Source organism: Balaenoptera borealis (assembly GCF_965194805.1).
Source record: "Balaenoptera borealis genome assembly, chromosome: 6".
Classification (NCBI taxonomy): Eukaryota; Metazoa; Chordata; class Mammalia; order Artiodactyla; family Balaenopteridae; genus Balaenoptera; species Balaenoptera borealis.
In genome coordinates this window covers 59,969,173-59,990,699 of record NC_138863.1, presented here as the reverse complement: position 1 = coordinate 59,990,699, position 21,527 = coordinate 59,969,173, and the positions used below count along the sequence as shown (strand labels likewise).

Sequence of the window (21,527 nt, the reverse complement as noted above, 5' to 3'; positions counted from 1 at the left end):
TATAGAAAAAATAACACCAGTCCTTCCCATACTCTTTCTGAAAATAGAAGAAGGAACACTTACCAACTCATTCTATAAGGCTAGTATTATCCTAATATCAAAGCCAGATAAAAACATAATAAGAAAACTTCAGACCACTGTCCCTCCTGAACGTAGGTGCAAAAATCCTTGACTATGTATTAGCAAACTGAATCCAGCCACCAATAAAAAGGATTATACACCACAACCAAGGGGAATTTATCCCAGAAATGTAAGGTTGATTTAACATCTGAAATCAATTAATATAAAGCATCATAATAGATAATAGAATAAAAGACAAAAACCATTTGGCATTCTACAACACCCATTTACGCTAAGAAATCTCAACAGGCTCAAAATAGAAGTCAGTTTTCTCAGCCTGATAAATAGCATCTATTAAAACCCACAGCTAAGATCATACTTAAAGGTGAAAAATTGAATGTTTTTCCCTTAAGGTTGGGAACAGGGAAATGAGGTTCTGCTCTTGTCACACCTAGTCAACATTGTACTGGAGGTTCTAGCCAGTTTCATCAGGCAAGAAAAAGAAAATAAAAGGCATCCAGGTTGGAAAGGAAGAGGTAAAACTGTCTTATGTGACATGATTCTCTAAGACTCAGGAAACCCCAGGAATCCACAAAAAACTACCAAAACTAATAAACATGGTAAGCAAGGTCACAAGGATCCAAGATTAATATACAAAAATCAATTGTATTTCTATGTACTGGGAATGAACAGTCTAAAAATGAAATTAAAAAACCATTCCATTCACAGTACTATCAAAAAGAATAGTACTTGGGTATAAATTTAATAGTATATGGGTATAAATTTAACATAAGAAGTGTTGAGACTTGTGCAATGGAAAGTACAAAACATTGCTGAGAGAAAATAAAGATCTAAATAAATGGAAAGATTATGTGTTCGTGGCTTGGAAGACTCAATATTGTTATGAGGGCAATTCTCCCAAATTGATCTACAAATTCAAAACAATTCTTATCTAAATCTCAGCAGACTTTTTTGTAAGAAATTGACAAGGTGATCCTAAAATTCACATAGAAATACAAAAGACTGGAATAGCCAAACCAGTTTTAAGAAAGATCTAAGTTTAAGGTCTTTGCCGCATTTCAAAACTTATTATATAAAGATGTTAAAAAAAAAAAACTTATTATAAATCTGCAGTAATTAGCATAGTACAATATTGGCACAAGGACAGGCATATAGAGCAATGGAGCAAAATTAAGAATTTAGGGGAAAAAACCTTACATTGATGGTCAATTGATTTTCAACAAAAGTGTCAAGACTATTAAATGGGTAAAGGATAGTCTTTTCAACAAACTGTGCTGGGAAAATTAGAAATCCACATGCAAAAAAAAAAAAAGTCTTAGACCCTCACCTCAAACCATACACAAAAGTAAACTGAAAACGGATCATAGAAGTCATCAAATTGTACACTTAGAGTATGTGAATTTTAAGATAGAGAATTTATATCTCAAAGCCATTTTTAAAGGAATTTTCTCACTTTCTTGGCCTTTTGTGCTTAAAATTTGAGGGCTCTTCTAAATCCTGATGCAACAAATACTGATTTGTTTCCATTGACACATAAACCCTCTGACTTACGTGCTTAATCTTATTTATCTCACAAGAATAACAAATTTTTGAAGAAATACCTATATTCATGCCTGCCTTTGTTTCAAATACATTCTTGCAACATCCTTGTGTTTCTGAATTCCATCTGAATGTCTTTGGATTTCATTGTCAGCTCAAGTTTTATTATTCATTCTGTTAGTGGTCTTGTCTTTGACAGATTTCTTACCAGGATGATGTTAACTTTCAGAAACCACAGCATGGAACAGTTTTTATAAACTTTTAATGCCTTTTGTTAAATTATTTAACACATTTTCCCAATGAAACACTGAAGTCTTATTTCTGAAATGTGCCTTGGTTTTCATTATATGCTTATGTTTCCTTTGAAAATAGAATATGCTTCTCTGGGATCACTCTATGATTACATTAACAGTAACAGAAGTGAAGAGATGGACATGGATCACATTATGACCTGGGCCACTGATGTAGCCAAAGGTAATGCTTCGTGTATTCTTACAGAATTGGTGGAGAGCATCCTGACATGGTGACTTTAGTTGGAGGATTTCTTATTCTGTATCTTAAGATGTTCTTTTTTCAGACCAAAAGGAGCAAGAATTCCGCAACTTACCGTGCACATAATATTTTAGATCATTGCCTTTCTACTCCTGCATTCCTTTTCTCTCCTTCCTTTCTTTTTTACCAAAAACCAAGTTCCAACAAAATCAGTGGCTCCAAGGCAGCATTTTTGCCCTATTTTGTGACATTGTAATTGACCAGCTTGTTTGATACATTAAATGGAAAGATGATAATTCTGTTGTGCTGCAAGTCTCTACTTAGATGCAGTATCCAGAAAACATGACTTGCTGTAGGATTAGTTCTACTCATTTCGGATACATAATAATATGCTAAAAATAGTAAGCACTTGCAAAAAATTTTTTTATTTATCCTGCCATGCAAAAGCAATTCAGATTTTATTTTATATTTAATGTAAACTTGGAAATCACCCTTGGAAATGAAATATTTTTAATACACAATATGCCTAAACAAGGTGCCTAGTTCTTTTTCCCTCATAAATTCCTGCATAGACAAATGCTTTCTAAAGCAATTTAAATTCCATTTATTTTTATCTTTTTATTTTCCATAACTGAATGTTTCTGAGTTTTATTTATAACTGTCAAAGTTGCTTTGGAAACAACTTAATCTAAATAATGAATGCTGATGGTTACGTTTGTATTCTAGCAACCCCTAGAAAGCAAGTCTTTCCAAATTTTACTGGAGCAATTAACTCCTTTGCATTTTGCTGCTCCAATCTCTACCAACATCTCTTTACAAAGCAAATAAAGGGATATTTAGCATCCAATCAGGAAAGCAACTCATACTTTGCTTTCACTGGGAAGTCACACAGGGACTTCCAAAAGTAATAGCCTTTCCTTTGGGGAATTATCTTGTCTGCTTTAAGTTTCATCAACACCTGCCAAATTCTTCAAATGGAGAAAGTGAAAATTAAAAAAAAAAAAAGTTTCATGCTAAATGCTGCTGCTTGAGTGATACTTCATTACCTTATAAGAATAATAAGCTCTATGTTTAGGATGGTGTACCTAAGGCTTTGGCTGTGTTAATTAACTTAATTGTGTATTCATGCATCAGACGTCTCCAATCAGCCTTAAAATTTCACATTCTTCAAGACATTTTCATGTAACGTCATAGCCACTTCTCTGCATATCAGTAGGCCACCTGTTTGTAAGCAGGGTAATGTGCTATTATTGGAAACTGCCTGAAGCATTGTGGAAATACACTTACAGAAATGTAAATACATATACAAGCAGTCCTTGACTTAAAACACTTCACCTTACAGACATTTGCATTTAGGGTGCTCAGCCAATTACACCCATCTTATTACTTAATGGCACTTAGGATGGATAGACAGCAAACAAATCAACCGACACCAGTCACTCAGCTTCCAGCTGTACACCCTCCACTTAAGCTTCTCTGGCCCCCACCCTGTAAACCTCATCCCTCCTGGTCCCTTCCCCTGCAACAGTCCCTGTCTGTAGGGCAAGTCCTTTGGCTCCAGATTAGCTCAGTCATTCCTGTGGTTTCTCAAGAGCCCTGGCACTCTGTATCAGAAGGACAAGGAAGAGGAGGAACAGGACTAAATAGCACACTGGAACTAGAGATAAAAAATAGGGATGGAGAAAATGGGAGTGTCCAGAACCACACGGTAATAAAATCACTTTTTGGTAGCTGATGAATTAATCTGAAAGGCAAGTTCTAATGTGTTTGGACTCAGGTGAGAAGCGTGAGGCAGAGAAGAGACTCGTTTATGTGTAGTCACAAGTAATACTTAATACTTAAAATGGCCTACGAAAGGAAGAAGAAATCAATGCTTTCAGAATGACTGCTACCCTCTCTGATAAAGCTATGTGTAGAACTTGGAGATGAAATAGGAAGGCTTGATTTTTGTTGATTCCATTTTGAATTCAGCTGTGCCCTTCAGTTTGACCATGACTGAAGCCACTGAAGCAACAAGATGTTGAGAAATCAAAGGATGAATAATTCATTTCAAATAAGAGTGGATTCGTGCATTTTGAAATAGGCATTGCTTAACATTACTGCAAAGAGAAAACCTCCTAAAAGGCAAAAAAAAAGATTCTCTTCTTTCTGGGTGGGAAGAGGGATGGAGGGCAGACCAGCCAGTATATCTGAAATTGCTACAAGTCAGTCAACAATGGGTAAAAGGAACAATTAAAGCAAATAAACCAGGATCCAATCTCCAAATGGTCATCATTGATTCCAAATCTCCCCAGTGACTCCTGTGAAATCTTTTTTTAGGAAACTCTGAATCTTAAAATTGATGAAAATATTTTTCAGCATTCCTATTTTTTTGCAATAAAAATAAGGCAGACAGAATTGTAGATAGGTCTATAAAAACACATTAAATAGAATTTTACATGATTTTGATTACAACTGTTTATGTACACTAAATATTCTATAAATGTATACTATATGTTATACACAAATAATTTACAATACTTTTTCTCGTAATATCTGCCATGAGGAAGAAAAGTGACTGTATTTAAAACTTTTTTGCTTGAGCGTTTTTTGAAATTCTTTATTGTCAGCAAATGTAGAAACGATCTAGGTATACCTCTAATAGTAATTAAATAGTTTCTACCTGAAAAATTATTCAGGAATTTGATTCTTAAAGAAAAAGAGAAATAACTATGAAATTCTGTCATAAAAATTATTAAAAGTTACCTGAGTTGTAGCTTTTGAATTTTCACAGCTTAGAATATGTAGAACTTAATATTAGAAGAAATATTTCTTTTATTCCAGTTATATCTTGTTTAAGATCATTTGAATTACTAACACTTTTGTTGACTCTTCAGTAATATCTTTATATGGCAAGAGTTTAAATTTTTCTATGTTCTTTCATGATTCTTCACTATATAATAATCAGAATAGTATAAAATAATAGATTATTTTTAAAATTAGCCTTTATAAAACTGAAATTTTCTATATACTGAAAAAAAGAACCAAGGCCTAGTTATTAAATTATTGTTCAATAGATAGTTCATTAACCAAAGGAACCTGTTTGATTGGGGTGAGGGGGCTATTCCATTGTTTAGAAAAGACAACTTGAGAAATAAAGAGAGGAAATGTTTCAGTAGAAAATGCTCTTGTTCTTTATTCTAAGGGGATAGACTATATAAATACTGGGAAAGAGTCATTTTTTTATTCAAAATAATAAAACTCTATATACATCCAATTTACTGAAGTAACCTGATTTTCAATATGTTGTAGAGAATTTTAGAGTACATTTAAATATAGATTATCTCGAAGATTTATCCTTGTAAGAAGAATAAAATATTTTGTAACTACTGTCTATTTTTCTATCTGAGGATCCCCAAATCCTTTACCAACCACAACTAATGAATCCAACCAGTTCTCCCCACCCCTACCCCACCTCCACTCCTGGGGTCTTACTGGAATGAGTACTGAGAAACCAAGCTGCACTGGGTAACTGCAGACATGCAAATGAAAACTGAAATTTTTGGTCAGAACTTTGGCTGATTTAGAAGGCGGTTGGTAGTATAGAATAACCTTAGTCATTGGAGCCTTTCTTCCAGTGGTATCTGTGCTGTTTTCGTGCAGACTCCAGAAAATTAAGGTGTCCTTATTGGGTATTATAAGAAGCTCACTTTATCCACAATCAAATTCCAACTTCTAAGAGGTTAAAGCACATAAATTTTTCTTAGCATATAAATTATCCTAATGTGGGCATATCCTGTCCCTATTTTATCCATCATGGAAAAACAGAGCACATGAATTTATTTTTTGCTATTAAATCCTTTGCAAAAATATGGAAAGTAATACTGATGTTTAAAATAGAAAGGTAATACTGATGCAATGTTGAAAAATTATATTAATAGGCCTTTCTTCCTTTTTGTACTAAAAGGAATGCACTATTTACATATGGAGGCTCCTGTCAAGGTGATTCACAGAGATCTGAAGTCAAGAAATGGTAACGTAGTCATACTTTTTTATTTTACCTATTTTATTATAAAATACATGCACCGTTGTATAGAAATAGGCATCATGCTTTCCATATCTTTTGTAACCTGCTCTTTTGACTCACTGCTGATACTGTGAAAATCTTTCCTCTATTAATAAATGTGAAAATCCTCCACATTATTTCAAGAGGCTGCATAGTGTTCCACTGTATAAGTAGCACAGAATATGGACATTTGGGTTGTTTACATTATTTTTTCTATGATAGGAAATGTTGAAGTTAATACTTCTCAGTAGAAATTTTCAACACATCCCTAATTATTTCTCTAGAATCATTTTCTAAAACAGGTATTGCTGGTCAAAGCACATAGTTGTGTATTTCTAGTCTTCTATTTTTAGATGGCTCTCTGTACTAGCAGTTTGGAGTTTTGTTATTGTTACTCCTGAGTTACTTGGCGTAAATTTTTTTTTTAATTTATTTTTATTTATTTATTTTTGGCTGTGTTGGGTCTTCATTTCTGTGCGAGGGCTTTCTCTAGTTGCGGCAAGCGGGGGCCACTCTTCATTGCGGTTCGCGGGCCTCTCACTATCGTGGCCTCTCTTGTTACGGAGCACAGGCTCCAGACGCGCAGGCTCAGTAGTTGTGGCTCACGGGCCTAGTTGCTCCACGGCATGTGGGATCTTCCCAGACCAGGGCTCGAACCCCTGTCCCCTGCATTATCAGGCAGATTCTCAACCACTGCGCCACTAGGGAAGTCCTGGTGTAAATTTTTTATGTCACTCATATTACCTGAAGGAGTGCCCAAAAATGATGCACAGGTTTGGAAAGTAAGAGCTTTCTTTTTCTTCTTCTCTACTTGCTAAAGTTTATTTATGATCCTGTATTTTATAATTCGGAGAGTGAGCACTTTTAAATGGCAGGATTAGATGTTACCTTCAAGTAGGAGTGGTAATAGCATGCTTTGTCCATTACATCACTTGAAAATTAATGGAGAAAGGCAGTGGGATTATGTAGCTAGCCAGCACTCAGAGTTTGCCTCAGAGTTTGCTACTTAAAAACAAAAAATCTTGCTATCAATTCATTTACATGCTTTAATTTTTTACTTGCTTTCTAAGTGATTCTTCTAAGTATGGAGGAGGAGGAAAACAATTTATTTTTAGAAAATCTTTAAATCACTGCAGTTACAATGGGTAACTACTAATAGTGTGATCCTTAGAATGGGTAGTCCTGGTCAGCGGAGGAAGAGAACTCAGGAATCCAACCAGCTGCCCAGGACCATGATGCTTGCGGGGGTGGAGAAGGGGAAGTTGTCGGCAGCTGCCACTCCTCAGCAGTCCAGGTTGGACCAGCACCCTGACCCTGACAGTTCACTTTGGCTGATTGTTCTTGCCCTTTTCTAGGCTTCATCACTTATCCTTTGGCTTTTCTTAGACATAAGCTTCCTGGAGCTAAACACTTTTAATATATATTGGCTAGCAGGAGGTCATTAGGAAATAATACAGAATCTAGTAGGAAGTATCAGAGTTTTATGACTTTGTACATCTTCAGTTCTTGCTCAGAATTTCAATCTAAATAAGTTGTTTAACATCTCTCCTTTTAATCTAGTTTATCTGTGTATCCTAAATATCCCATGAGAGAAGAATGGTTAAATTATCCAAGATGTCATTATGAAGACTAACAATGGAGAATGTTCCCATTTTTAAAAATTACACTTTGGGGGCTTCCCTGGTGGCACAGTGGTTAAGAATCTGCCTGCCAGTGCAGGGGGACATGGATATGAGCCCTGGTCCGGGAAGATCCCACATGCCGCGGAGCAACTAAGCCCATGCCCCGCAACTGCTGAGCCTGCACTCTAGAGCCTGCGAGCCACAACTACTGAGCCCACGTGCCACAACTATGGAAGCCCGCACGCCTAGAGCCCATGCTCCGCAACAAGAGAAGCCACCGCAATGGGAAGCCTGTGCACTGCAACGATGAGTAGCCCCTGCTTGCTGCAACTAGAGAAAGCCCACGCACAGCAACGAAGACCCAACGCAGCCAAAAATTACAGTTTGTGTAATTACTTGATGGGAAAACACATACACATTGAAACAATATAGATCAAACTTTTAACAGTTTTGGGGGGGTGGAGACAGAATAGTAGGACTTTCATTTTCTAAGTTATATAGATTTATTTATTTATTTTTAATTTATTTATTATATTTATTTATTTTTGGCTGTGTGGGGTCTTCGTTGCTGTGCACGGGCTTTCTCTAGTTGTGGCGAGCGGCGACTACTCTTCTTTGCGGTGCGTGGACTTCTCATTGCGGTGGCTTCTCTTGTTGCGGAGCATGGGCTCTAGAGCGCAGGCTCAGTTAGTTGTGGCGCACGGGCTTAGTTGCTCCGCGGCATGTGGGATCTTTCCGGACCAGGGATCGAACCCATGTCCCCTGCATTGGCAGGTGGATTCTCAACCACTGCGCCACCAGGGAAGCCCTAAGTTACACAGATTTATAATGTTAGACTTTTTTAAATGAACACTTATTAATCTTATAATCAAAAAAAAGTAGTAGAAGTATTTTTTAAATAACTGAATATAGTTTAACAATATTTATATTTTTATTTGAAAAAATGTATAGCTTATTATATATAGTATCAAATTTACCCTTAGACTATTTCTGTGTATTGGATCATGCAAAGGTTATTTTCTCCACTTATCAAGGTCATTAGTAACAGCTAATAAGTATTGCTAAACTACCATGTTCAAGACACAGTGTGGCTTACAAAGGAAAGGCTAGAAACATTTCTTCAGGATTCTGCCCTTGGCCTCCTCCCTTCTTATGCTCTTATTCGCCCACTCCCATAAAAGCCCCAACTACATCTTAACACTCTCAAATAGATCTCATCTTCAAAACTATATATCTATCTGCTTATTGAACATATTCACATACGTATCTTGTGTGACCCTAAAATGTATTGTGTCCAAGTTGATCTTTTCATCTTCTGCCTACCGCCCAAAAAATGATTCCTGCATTCCCTTTCTCAGTGAGTGACAATACCAGTTGCCTAATCCAGTAATCAAATAAAAAGGAATTACGGTTTGATTGCAGAGGTCCTGTTCTAACCGTTATGCTGTATTGCCTCTATTTTATTTCCTCTTTGAGTTCTCCTCCTCCTGCCCCATAGCCAATTATCCAAGCCCAGTTGATTCTGCTTCCTAGCTGTTTCTTGACTCGGTCCACTTCTCTCCTGTCCTTTGCCACAGCCTTAGTGCAGGCGTCCTCACCTCTCTTGGACTACAACACTGGTGCGCACAGTGATCTCCTTACCTGTGTTCTGTTCCCCTCTGCACATTTGACCATTTCATTCCTCCGCTTAAAATCATTCATTGCCTTTCCGTTTCTCACAAAGGCTCTTCTGGACCTGGCCTGTGCTCTCCAAAATTGCATGCCTTTTCCTCTGCTCCTGACCTTTTGCACAAGCTCACTCTTCTGCTTAGAAAACCGCTTTCCTCCCCCGGGTCTCCTCTTTCTGTTTAGCATAGCATCATTTCTTCCAGGAAACTTCAACCTCCTTACACTTTGACTTCTTAGACTGCTCTTTGGTCCTATGGCAGTCTCCATGCCTCTCATCATGGAACTTATCCCACTTTATTATAGATGTTTAACTGTCTTTACCATTAGACTGTGATCTCTACCAGAGCTGAGACAATGCCAGTCTTGCTCACCTTCCTCTGCTAGAACATAGTACATGGCCTTGCCCATAGTATATGCTCAACAAATATTTGTTAAATGAATGAATGTATGAATAAGTAAATAAATGAGTATTATCTCTGCCTTCAAGAAAATTACTCTTCAACTGGGAGGAAAAACCATATATACCATGAAGTAATAATGCTAATTATTCCTCAGTATCATGTTGACAGTCTAGTGGCAGAACCCAAGTAAAAATTTGGTTCTCTTGACTACTACTAATCTATGCCTTTTTTGCTCCACACTACTGCATTTAATTTAAACCAGTATTTTGAAGCCTTTTTTTAATCAGCACCTCATAGAATTAGTTTTGTATTTTTATTTTAATGTCAGCTCCTTTTTACAAAATCTTCAGTGCAGTAAATACTTTGATTTTACCTTTCATAATGCCATATGGAAGATAGAAATAGAAGTTTATAATTTTTTTCAGTATAACTCAAATTAGATGAGTTTCATAATTTATCTTTTTTTTTTTTCCTTTTAGTTGTTATTGCTGCTGATGGGGTGTTGAAGGTAGGACTCTTTATTTTAATTTTTAAAAATTTCATTAATTTCAGATGTAGGTTTTGTGACTGGTAATTCTTTTATTAGTCAGTGAGTTAAAAGTTGATACTCGTTTCTCTTTTCTCAGATCTGTGATTTTGGTGCCTCTCGGTTCCATAACCACACAACGCACATGTCCTTGGTTGGAACTTTCCCGTGGATGGCTCCAGAAGTTATCCAGAGTCTCCCTGTTTCTGAAACTTGTGACACATATTCCTATGGTGTGGTGAGTTCACTTCTCATTTTTTGTTGCTAAAGGACATGCGAAAAGCAAACAACTTACAGAAGCAGGGTATAACAATTTAACACAGTTTTAAAACCATGACGCTGTTTCTGGTGGAATGCCCAGAGCAGTGGCAACAGAGAGAATATTTTCTAATTACTAGAAGGTTTCCTTTGATCATTTTTATGCATCTGAGTTATTTTGTCCTGTGTTGAGAAGAAGCCAGTGCCATCTGCAAGAAGCAAATTTAGATGGAACCTAAAATAGTGTTGGGCCTGATGCCCTCCTGTGGAGAGTGCCTTCCTGGGTGGACATATGTCTGTAGAATATCTCTGTAAGTCAGTGGATACAATGTGGAACAGGACTTCATTGTAATGTGTTGCTCAAAAAACCACCAGTCGATCTGCCAAATGAGTTAATTAACAGGAAATGTCAACCATTAAACTGATTAGTGAATTTCTGGAGAATACAGGAGAAAATGTGCTTATCATCTAGCACATAGCCTTGTCCATGTCTGCTGCAATGGCTATCTGAAGCATGAATCTAAGGTCTCAGGTAAGAATACCAGCAGAGCAACATAGTTACAAGAACAGAATAATGTGCGGTTCAGGAGGTGGGATGCTCAAGGAATAGAGACCACAGGAATGAATCAGTGAAGGAGCAGAAGATGCTAGAGAAGGAGTTTTTTTTTGTTGTTTGTTTTTTGTTTAAATTAATTAATTAATTAATTTATGGCTGTGTTGGGTCCTCATTTCTGTGCGAGGGCTTTCCCCAGCCGCGGCAAGCGGGGGGCCACTCTTCATTGCGGTGCGCGGGCCTCTCACCATCGCGGCCTCTCTTGTTGCGGAGCACAGGCTCCAGACGCGCAGGCTCAGTAATTGTGGCTCACGGGCCTAGCTGCTCCGCGGCATGTGGGATCTTCCCAGACCAGGGCTCGAACCCGTGTCCCCTGCATTGGCAGGCAGATTCTCAACCACTGCGCCACCAGGGAAGCCCTAGAGAAGGAGTTTTAAGATGGATCATTCTTGAGGAATAAGTTGTATCTGAATTAGCAGAGAGAAAGAAGTGGGGGCAATGGGGGAGGAGAGGCAGGGAGGGGAGAGTGGGCGGGGAGGTTCCTTGGTGGAGGAAGGAATTTATTTGTTGCCCTTTTTTGAGGATAAGTTTTTTATCCCTAAAAATGCTGTATTTCCTTTAAAAAGTCCAAAACAGTGTTTGGAACCCCCTGTCTTCGCCTCTCATCTCCTGATCATATTGCCTCTCTATTTTATAACTTCTTAAAAGGAGACTTTCATAATAATGGGGAAAAAGCAGTCTAACTTTAGACCAAATCAACATGCCTCTTCTTCCTGAACTTCTGTGTTTTCAACTGAAGGTGATAGCTGACAGCACAGGAGGAGACCAACACCGTCAAACCCATTCCTTTTTCTTTAGAGTTCATCAGTCTCTAGGTAATTACTGCTAGCCTCAGTAAGTTCTGGGCTGGTTTCAGTTAGCTAGCTTTCTAAATCATTACTACATCTTATGTCTACCAAATTAATATAATATCAGTTTTGTTGGCTATTTGAAAAAAATCATTTCTTGAATGAAATATATGTTTTTGATGAAAGGCTAGAATTGTAAAAGTTGGAAGACAGTAGTAGCATCAGGTTAAATACCGAATTTTCCTTAATTCTGTGTGTTTCTAAGGATGAAGGCTATAACCTATTTTAGACAGTGATCAAATAATTCTTATCAAAAGAACGGGAAAAAACCAAAAGTTCCTAAAGAAATATATTCTAAAGCTGGTCCCGTATGTCAAAAGTTACTACGTTCTAACCATCCTACAAATCATCTGCTGGGGAGTCTGAAAATGGGGAAATTTGTTGCGATTTAAGACTTTTTGTGAGATGATTTCCTCTTAATGAAGTTCTGTTCCTCATTTTTAAGCAAAAATCTATTTATTGTGTCAGGCACTGCGCTAGACACCAACTTAGGGCAATTTAAATTTTACTTTGCCTGCTCCTTGGGACTAGTGTCTCATTTTATCCTGTGGAAACAGGAGCCAGCAAACTTTTTCTATAAAGGCCAGAGAGTAAATATTTTAGACTATGAAGGGCCACTTACAGTCTCTGTTGCATATTCTTTTGTTTTTTACAACTCTTTAAAACCGTTAAAACCACTCTGCCATCTGTAGCGGACTGACATTTGAGACCCCTGTGGAACCCTCTTATTCCAGATTGGAAGACAAGCCACATCGCTGAAGAACGGTTCCTAGTATTTTGATAAGGGACCACAATTCTCACTCTTTCCCATTGCATGTTAGTTTTAAAGCAGGGGCTACTCTTTTGCTATCTTAAAGAGAGGGGTTTACTCGGAATGATGGTTATTCTTAGCCCATAGCTGCATCAGCAGAATTCCATTCAGAAAAGTGCACATGTGCTCATTTAGTTATAAATGACAAATCAGGATTTTATTTAATTCTGACCCCTTCCCATAGTACTGTCAATTAACACCATTAGTCAAGGAAAAAGTACAAGGCATGCTTACTGAGCCTTTTTGTTTAAACAATCACAGTTTTTTTTTTAATGAAAATAGCGTTACGTGTCCAAAGTATGTACTCCCTAAAAGAGCAGTAGAGGACAGTTATTAAGGTAGGGGACATGTTAGTTGTAGAAGTTTGTAGTGCATAAACCTTGAAAATGATATCTATCTAGGAGAGCAATGCGGGCATTTAGAATTTTTGATGTCCTTTCAAAACAGGTGAGTAACCAGAACTCCTTTGTCAGTAGGTGCATCTGTTTGCAGAAAACATACCAGGGTTCATTAAAAGCCTGTTCCATTAATTGAGCTCCCACCCACACAGCAGTCACATGCAGATGAATAAGAACATAAAAAACAGTTGTCCCTTTTTTGAAACCCATCCCCAAAACCCCAATATATGTTTGCTTTTTATTTTTCTTTCTCAGACTTGCTGTAAGAATTTAGCCCTTCATAGTCTCAAAGTCCCTAGCCCTCCCCAGTTTAATTGACCTCTGTTTCTTAACACATGAGGAGACTAGCCAGCCTTGTATAGCCCTGAAATAAACGTGCTGGTGAAATGCCAGAAATGGATCTTGTGATCCTTGCTTCTGTGCTGGTAAGCTTCGCTAGGCAGGAAATTGTTTCTGTTTTATAAGGCACTAGATTTTTTTCTGTCCCCTTCTGGTGACTTCTCTTGAAGGACTAAACCAGGAGTGTTTAGGATATTATCCACGAAAAAGAAAAGACTTCAGGAGAGCCAAAATCATTGAAGAATTAGCCTTCTGAGAACTCAAGACCTAGCCACTCTTTAAAAACAAAGCTCTCCTAATGACAATGCAGAAAGGATTACCTTCTCAGAAGCTTCTCAGCCAAAACCAGCTTTGAAAATAGAGTGGCTTAAGAGCAAGCATCACTGCCTCACTTGTCTCTGAGCCCTGTTCCAGAACCAGCCCGGCTCAGGTAATGGCTTTCCATTGTTTGTAAAAGAAAAGGCAGGAAAAGTACACAGCCTTGTCCAAGTTTCTCTTCTGTAAACTGAAAATAGAAATTTCCCTTGTGAACCCAGTTTAAACATGGGGACGTCTCAATATAAAATGAGTTGGAAAATATTTTTAAGGTGAAAGATCACAATAATGTTTGGCCTGCATTTTCCATAACTGATATTTTCAGTCATGGTTTAATACACTTTTTGACCTCTAAGTGACTTCCTCAACAAAGTTACATTTTTTGTGCCAAATGTCATTTTGTTCAGTAGAAAAAGCTGTTGTCCTATCTCATACCACCTACTTTTTTGACACATTTCTGAATGGTGAATAAATAATAGGAAATCTTGAGATGTGCTGATCGTGGAATTAAACTAAAGACCTCATTTGGGCTTCAGGACCCAGTGCTTAAGGACACCATCCCCGTCATCCTTGCCAGTTTCACATCCATCAAGTGGCTCCCTCAGCTGTGGTAGCTCTTTAGAGACACAGAGAGGGAGTAGAATGAAACTTATTTTTTCCAGGATTAGAACCCTCGGAGAAATATAACTCGGGTCTTATTAGATTTTTGGACACTTTCCAACTGAATATTTTGGGATAAAGAATGACATAAATCTTTTTCTGGTGTCACTCCCCAGGCTCTTGGTTCTGCATCTTACCCCACAAAGCCCAGGCCGCCTTTGTGCCTGTGTGCGCACGTGCAGTGTATTGTGCAGGCCGGCCAGCCTCCAGAAGGAGGGGTGCAAGGCTGCTTATCCAGACGTTTTGGGGTCCAGGGCGTTAGATTTATCTGAGGCAGTCATTCTTCCCATTCTCCTTAGGAATGCCAAATCCATTCACCTACTTGCCCTTCATACGCCTTCCCCTCCCCAATCCCAACACCGGGACGGTGGTAATTGCAACAAACTGAGGCGCTTCATTTCCTGCTCAGCCCTCTTGCTGCCTCTGTCCCCCACCCCACCCCCGTGCCGCCCTGTGTCAGGTGACCACATGCCCGTTCTAGTTCTCACCCTCTCTTTACTTTCAGTGTTTGCTGGAATCATCCCCTTCTGGGATGCCCCTTACCTTTTCCTAAGCACTTCTGTGACTCAGATAGAATTATTCAGTAGCTCTTCTAAAGAAGTACCTGACACACTTGATTAAAAACCCAAAGAGGCTTCAGTGAATTTCTTTTCCTCCTGCTTGAGCAGCATCTGCCGATTTCCCTGATTTTGCTGCTAATTATCTTCGTATTAGCCAGAATTCATTTAACATGTTACGGCTCCAATAAGACCGAGCGCTGGCTGAGGAAATAGTGGATATTGGATTCCCTTGAATAGTGTATATATCCTCAATCTACATTCTTATTTAGAAATGGGTTTTTGTTTTTAGAACAACAGAAGTGTAAATCAGAGGTGCTGAATTCGCTTCTGCCATGGCTCCGTACCGAAACTAGGGCCCGCTGCATTCTCTCTTATACTGTAGCTCTCCCCTCTCTACAATTACATGTGGTCAAGACCTTGACCTTCAGGGGTGAGACAGCAAATTCATATTCTAGCTCTGCCACCTGATAACTCAGTGCCTTTGGGCAAGTTTATTTAACTTCCTTAAGCCTTAGTTTCCTCATCTATACAATGAGAATGATACCTCTCTGATGGGATTGAGATTAATCATGATAACATACCAAAAGGGTTTAACAGAGTAACTGGAACATAATCACTCAATAAATGATAGTGGTTGTTATTATTACGATTATTATTGATAAAATTATAATTGTTTTTGCACTTCACAAAAGTATTGGTAGATTCAAATCTTAATACTCATTTGTATAAAGAAAGAAAGAAACTGAATGTAAAAATCTCCATTACTCAGAGTTGAAAGAGAATACAAAATCATTGGCTGTTTTCAGCATTTCCAGCATCAGTTTGCTTTGCTTGGGTGTTCCAGTACAGATTTATTAATCCTGCTAATCTCAAGGATTGCAGAGAGATAACACAAACATAAATTTGCACACACATGAACACACACGCATACACAGCCTATATATGTGTATATATAAGGCGTTTATTACATTTTAGAATATAGTATAATAAATTATGTGGTAAGTGGAGGAAAATGAATCCCTTAGACTGACTCATTTTGAGAGAGATTTCTCCAAAGCACGAAATCTAAATGTTACAGTTTGGCGAGTACCTACCATTGTGGAGTAAGTGGTATAGCCAGTGATTTGGATTTGGTGCTCGATTTTTTTTTTTTTATGAGACCATTATTGAACCTTTGAAAATATGGTTGAATTCCCAGTTATTATCTTATAGAGCAATTTATCAGAGATTGAAGGTGCAAAGAGTTTTGACCAACAAAATATAAAATCTAGTTTATGGTGATACATGAGAATTCTGTTAATTTACAAGATAAAGTTAAATCACTGAGGCCCACTGGTTTCATGAACTTTTAAGCCTGGCTCTAGACATTCTAATTCCTAAACCAGATTTTTTGTCTTTAATATAAAAAAAGAACAGCAACAACAACTAAAAAAAATATATATATATAAAATATATGGAAGAAGTCCTCTGCATGAATATATACATTTTGCCCAAGTTTCTCCAGATGGAGTTGGTTGTGCCTGGTAACTGGATACAGTTAAATGTTAAAGTTTCAGTAATATACCAAAAATATGAAGTACAAGAATAAAAATTCCATTTTCTTTTTGTTCCAGGTTCTCTGGGAGATGCTAACAAGGGAGGTCCCCTTTAAAGGTCTGGAAGGATTACAAGTAGCTTGGCTTGTAGTGGAAAAAAACGAGGTAAGACTGCGATTCTCCATTCAGGTACATAGATCAGAAAACAGTATTGGGGTTTTGCAAAAGACTTTTTCATCTTCTTCAAATTGAAAGTAAGTTCACGCTTATGGAAAGATTAGCAGTAGGAGCTAACACAAAGGGTCAAAGTGATGTTATTCCTCATGAATGGACCCTTTACATCTAATTGTTGCAGCTTCACGTCGTGATGCTGTAGATCAAAAATTGTACAAGTACTGTACTAGTTTCTCAGTCTCAATTGTAAAACCTAGGGGTTTGTTCTTAGTGATGAAAGAAGCCATTGCGTCCAAGGTAGGGGAACAGTTTTAACTCCATCTCCTGCGTTTAGGACATCTTTTTTACTGTCCGGGAGTTGATATATCTGTAAGAGACCTTCAGCTACTTCAACTTACCTCTCCCAGCAGGAGTCACTATAGTACAAGAAACTGTCGCTTAGATGAGAATTTCAAAAATAAAAGAAGAAAAAATAGTTTCAAAAAAGGGAAAAATTACAGTTTTGCCACCTACGTTGAACACTACATTGAAGATGAGCTCCTCACTGGAATTGGCGAGGCAGTGGCATAACTGTTCCCTTCTTCATGCAGAGCCTTTCCATTTCAAAAGAACTTCAGTGGCGTAAACACCGTTTGTGCTGTGTCCCCAGCCTCGCTTTTCTTCTTCCCACAAATTGAGGCTTTCCGTTAGTTGGACCTATGAGCCAACATCAGAGAACATGGTACATTCATATCAAAGAGAGCAAATACATTTTGAAAGGTTTAAAATTGTGACTGAAACGCACAGCCATGGAAATTCTCAGCATAAGGATGAAGCATCCATTATCAAGGTATTATAAGAACTTAGATCAAGTAATGGAAGCACGCAGTTGTCTTTGCAACGCTGCAAAACAACTTTATTTCACAAAACTTCTTCATTTCCACATCTTATCTGTGCCCTTCACAAAAGGGAAGGGTGCAGCCTTAGGGTAAAATAATTTGCAAAACGGTGAATATGTAGCAATATTCCCTTTTTAACGCTTTAAAAGAATTAGATTGATCCGCTCCCCACGTGAGCGCAGGAGCAAACTAGATCAATCAAAAAGCTGCTATTGACTGAGAGAAACCAAGTTTCCATATTTTAGATCACATAATTCATGGTTACCTTATTAATTTGTCCTCCTGAGCCATTGAGAATGGATGAAATGTTCATGATAGCTGAACTTGATGGGAGAGAGCTGCCAATTTAAGAAAAATAAAAAGATGTTATATTCAAGAATGTGTCTTACTCATTGTTTCACAGAGGCTGCCCTGTTTTAATTAAATGGGATGGTTATTCCTGGTGTGCTATTAAATCAGACCTCACACACAGGGTAACTGATTATCTCATGGTACGAGAACCCACTTGATTCTGTTCAGTTTCTTTTGCCAGTGAGATGATTAGACGTTTAGTTCTGGGTTGACAAATAGAGTAAAGAAGATTATTGACCTTCTGTTGACTTCGGAGCAGAACACTCAATGTCATTTTTTCCCTCTGTATCATTTCAAGATAAACTAGGAGGAAATTTTTTTTAAAAGCTGACTGGACCCTCCAAATATGTATAAGACAGAGTAATTAATATTTTAAAATATTTCATTTAAAGGAGGGCAGAAAAGGTGTGAATCTAAAGCACTTTAGAAACAAAGAGAAAAATGAATTTACAAGCTACCTTTGAGTAGCTGACTTGAGGGTTGAGAATCCCCCATAAATCACCTTCAGAATCTCCTCAGCAGGCTATATGAGGAGGCCATCTCCCCCTTTCTCCCCAGGAATCCCCTAAAGTAGAGTGTCCATGGTATGATCTCATGATCAGCTAATAACAGATGGAGGCTCTTCAAATGCCTCACATACTATATTTATTAAATGAACTAGTCATTTGAAAGAAACCCACATGGTGAAATAATTTTTCTCAACTTTCTAATGAACCTAATGAAAATTGGGTATTACAAGGATATTTGTTTGTCTGTTCTCATTCTGCATATTTATTTCATTTATCAGAATATAGAAATTAAGTTCAAATGTAGTTTCCATTGTCATCATTCAAGAAAATGTCTTCATTCTACCTCATAAATGGAGGCACTTATTACCAAAACAAATTCTGTTGAGATAGCATTAAAATAATTCCCAAGGATTTATTTTATTTTATAATAAAATTGAGACTTTGACTTAAATAAAATTTATAAAAATCCCTTCAAATTCCAGTTATTTTATTTTAGTTATTTTTACTCTGGAATACCTTGGGTTATTGAGTTGAAAAGAGAAAGCTATATTTTTTTTAAGAGGCCTCATTGAAATAAAAAATGACATGTTTAACTTTCAGAGAGACATTTTAAATGTGAGCTAGTCACACTAGAACGCTAGTCATCCTAGACTCATAGGAAGCTGCAAAAATATTACAAAGAATTCTGTGTACCCTTCACCCTGCTTCCCCCACTGGTGAGACATAGGTATAGTATAGTATCAAAACCAGAAAATTGACACTGATACATTACTGTTAACCAGACTCTACACCTTATTTGGTTTTACCATTTAGGATTGCTTTTTGCATCTATAGGAAGATCAATACTTTCTAAAAATTATATCTGAAGACCTTTGATTCCAAACCCTTAATAAAGAAATAAGGTCTTCAAACAATCATTTTTCCTATTATTAAATCCTATTGAAACTAGAATCCATAAAGCACTGTTAAACTTTACAAAGCAAACAGTGAACTCTTATATTATAGAAGACATGAAATTAAGAGGGTATTACTAACAAATTTTTAAAATCTTACGGATATGTCTATCTGCCTTTGTAATTTCCATAAAACTCAATTAGTAGTCATTCAGAATGTTCTGGCATTATAATTTCTATCTTTATAAATGCTTAAATGTGTTTTATTCTAAGTAGCAAAATTACTATTCTTTGTTAACGTAGAAATCCTCAAAAACTTAATCCATTGTTCTTGACTACACTTTAAAATAAGATAATAAACTTGACTTAAAAAATAATTATTGCATCTTATGTTGAAAATGGTGCAAAAAAGAATATGATCTTTTTAAAAAATATCATGCCTAATTTAGTGATTAGGAAATATTTTAATTTTGAATTTGAAACTGTTTTATTTTAAAATATTTAAGTTTTAAGTAGTGTTGCAAACCTGGTGCTGATATCTGGTTATTTCAGGATGTTTTAATGAATTAGGAATGCCCACAGTTACGTAATCAGGACTTAAATATTTTAGATTCTCTTTTAAAGTACTTTTTAGTGTACCGAAATAATCCGTTACATGAAGTGTCTGAGTCTAGATTTAACTGATATTTGACCATCTCAGATAATTTAAAATAATTATGTCTCTTTTTATAATGTCTTACATGTGGTATCTAAAAAGTTTGTCAGTAAGAAAAGATCAACATCCATTTTCAGCCAGTTCACATTTCAGTTCTTGGGAAAATGTTGTGCTAAAGTTATGTTGAAAATGTTACCTTTTATGAAAACTTATTTTTCATTACACATGGAGTACATTCCGTCACATAATTGCAATGACTGTCTGTTTTTATTAGTTGCCATCCCCAACCATCTTACTTTTTTTTTTTAAGTAAACACTTGATTTCCCTTTTGACCTTCATCAAAAGGTTTCCAGTTTGCATTACAGTAAAATAATAGTACCATTTACTACATCTTGCTCTATTCTATGAAATCACGAGACCAGAAGTTTAAAAATGCTTAGTGTAGCCTCTAAGTTGGAGAGTTGTTTTTTTTTTTTTTACTTTGCTTTAAAGTTTTATGTATTTTGGTTTATTTTTATTTTAATTCCAAATATAGATTGTCTGTTTTCTTGCCAAGGCAACTGTTTTTCTAGTTTTATATGTAGCCTCCCCCAAATCCAACTAAATTGTTTTCAGTTTTTTATTTGCAAAACTTCTTGGCAAAAAATACTGTAAAATAAATCTTCTTAGTACAGAGGTTCTCAGCTCTGTCACACCCAATGTTCTCTTTATAACAGCTATGTTAATGCTTCGTCTTCTTCCCTGAAATGAAATTCAGAGGTAGTACAACATTGTATTTTAAGTCAACATGATGCTCTAAATGTAATATAAGGAAGAAGTAAATATGTATTGCAATGTATAAATGCTCAGGTATTAACAACAGTAGAGGTGATAATGGAACAGTTTTAGATGCTTCCACCTATGGATAAATAGAATTCAACAGCTACAAATGCAGAGTAGAAATGGGTTGTATTAATGATTCCAGTACCATGAGCAACACTGTTGTAGGCAACATTTTCCCAAAATCTTGGTAAGGTTATGTATAATGCAAAAATCAATCTGCCCTTGATTTATTTTATTTAGTAGTTGCATTCATAGAATGTTCAGTGTATTTTTAAAATATTTTTTAAAATACGCTATTTATAAATCAGATTCTAAGGCTCAGAAAATTATAAGCCTCATTGTTTTCTTGTTTTACTCACATGAATGCACACAGGGCATTTGAAGTTTGGTGGAATGCAGGAGAATTTTTAATCAGGGCTTTACTATATATTGAAAGATGGCCAGCATTCTTGACCTGCTCCAGGTGCAACCCTCCAGACTTTAAAACAAAAATGTCTCTGTAGATCTGTAAACTGCCCCTGGGGGCATTACAT

General features: G+C 36.8%; 1 protein-coding gene across 7 annotated transcripts in view; it reads left to right on the top strand.

Annotated features, from left to right (window-relative positions):
- Window positions 1-21,527, top strand: part of MAP3K20 (mitogen-activated protein kinase kinase kinase 20) — a 185,843-nt gene that overhangs the window by 102,219 nt on the left and 62,097 nt on the right. For all 7 annotated transcript variants that reach the window (XM_082397700.1, XM_082397701.1, XM_082397698.1 and 4 more), the window contains exons 4-8: window positions 1,993-2,094; window positions 6,059-6,124; window positions 10,328-10,356; window positions 10,475-10,612; window positions 16,790-16,876. In XM_082397700.1, the coding sequence (XP_082253826.1) occupies window positions 1,993-2,094; window positions 6,059-6,124; window positions 10,328-10,356; window positions 10,475-10,612; window positions 16,790-16,876 (422 nt within the window). The remainder of the gene's footprint in view (window positions 1-1,992; window positions 2,095-6,058; window positions 6,125-10,327; window positions 10,357-10,474; window positions 10,613-16,789; window positions 16,877-21,527) is intronic.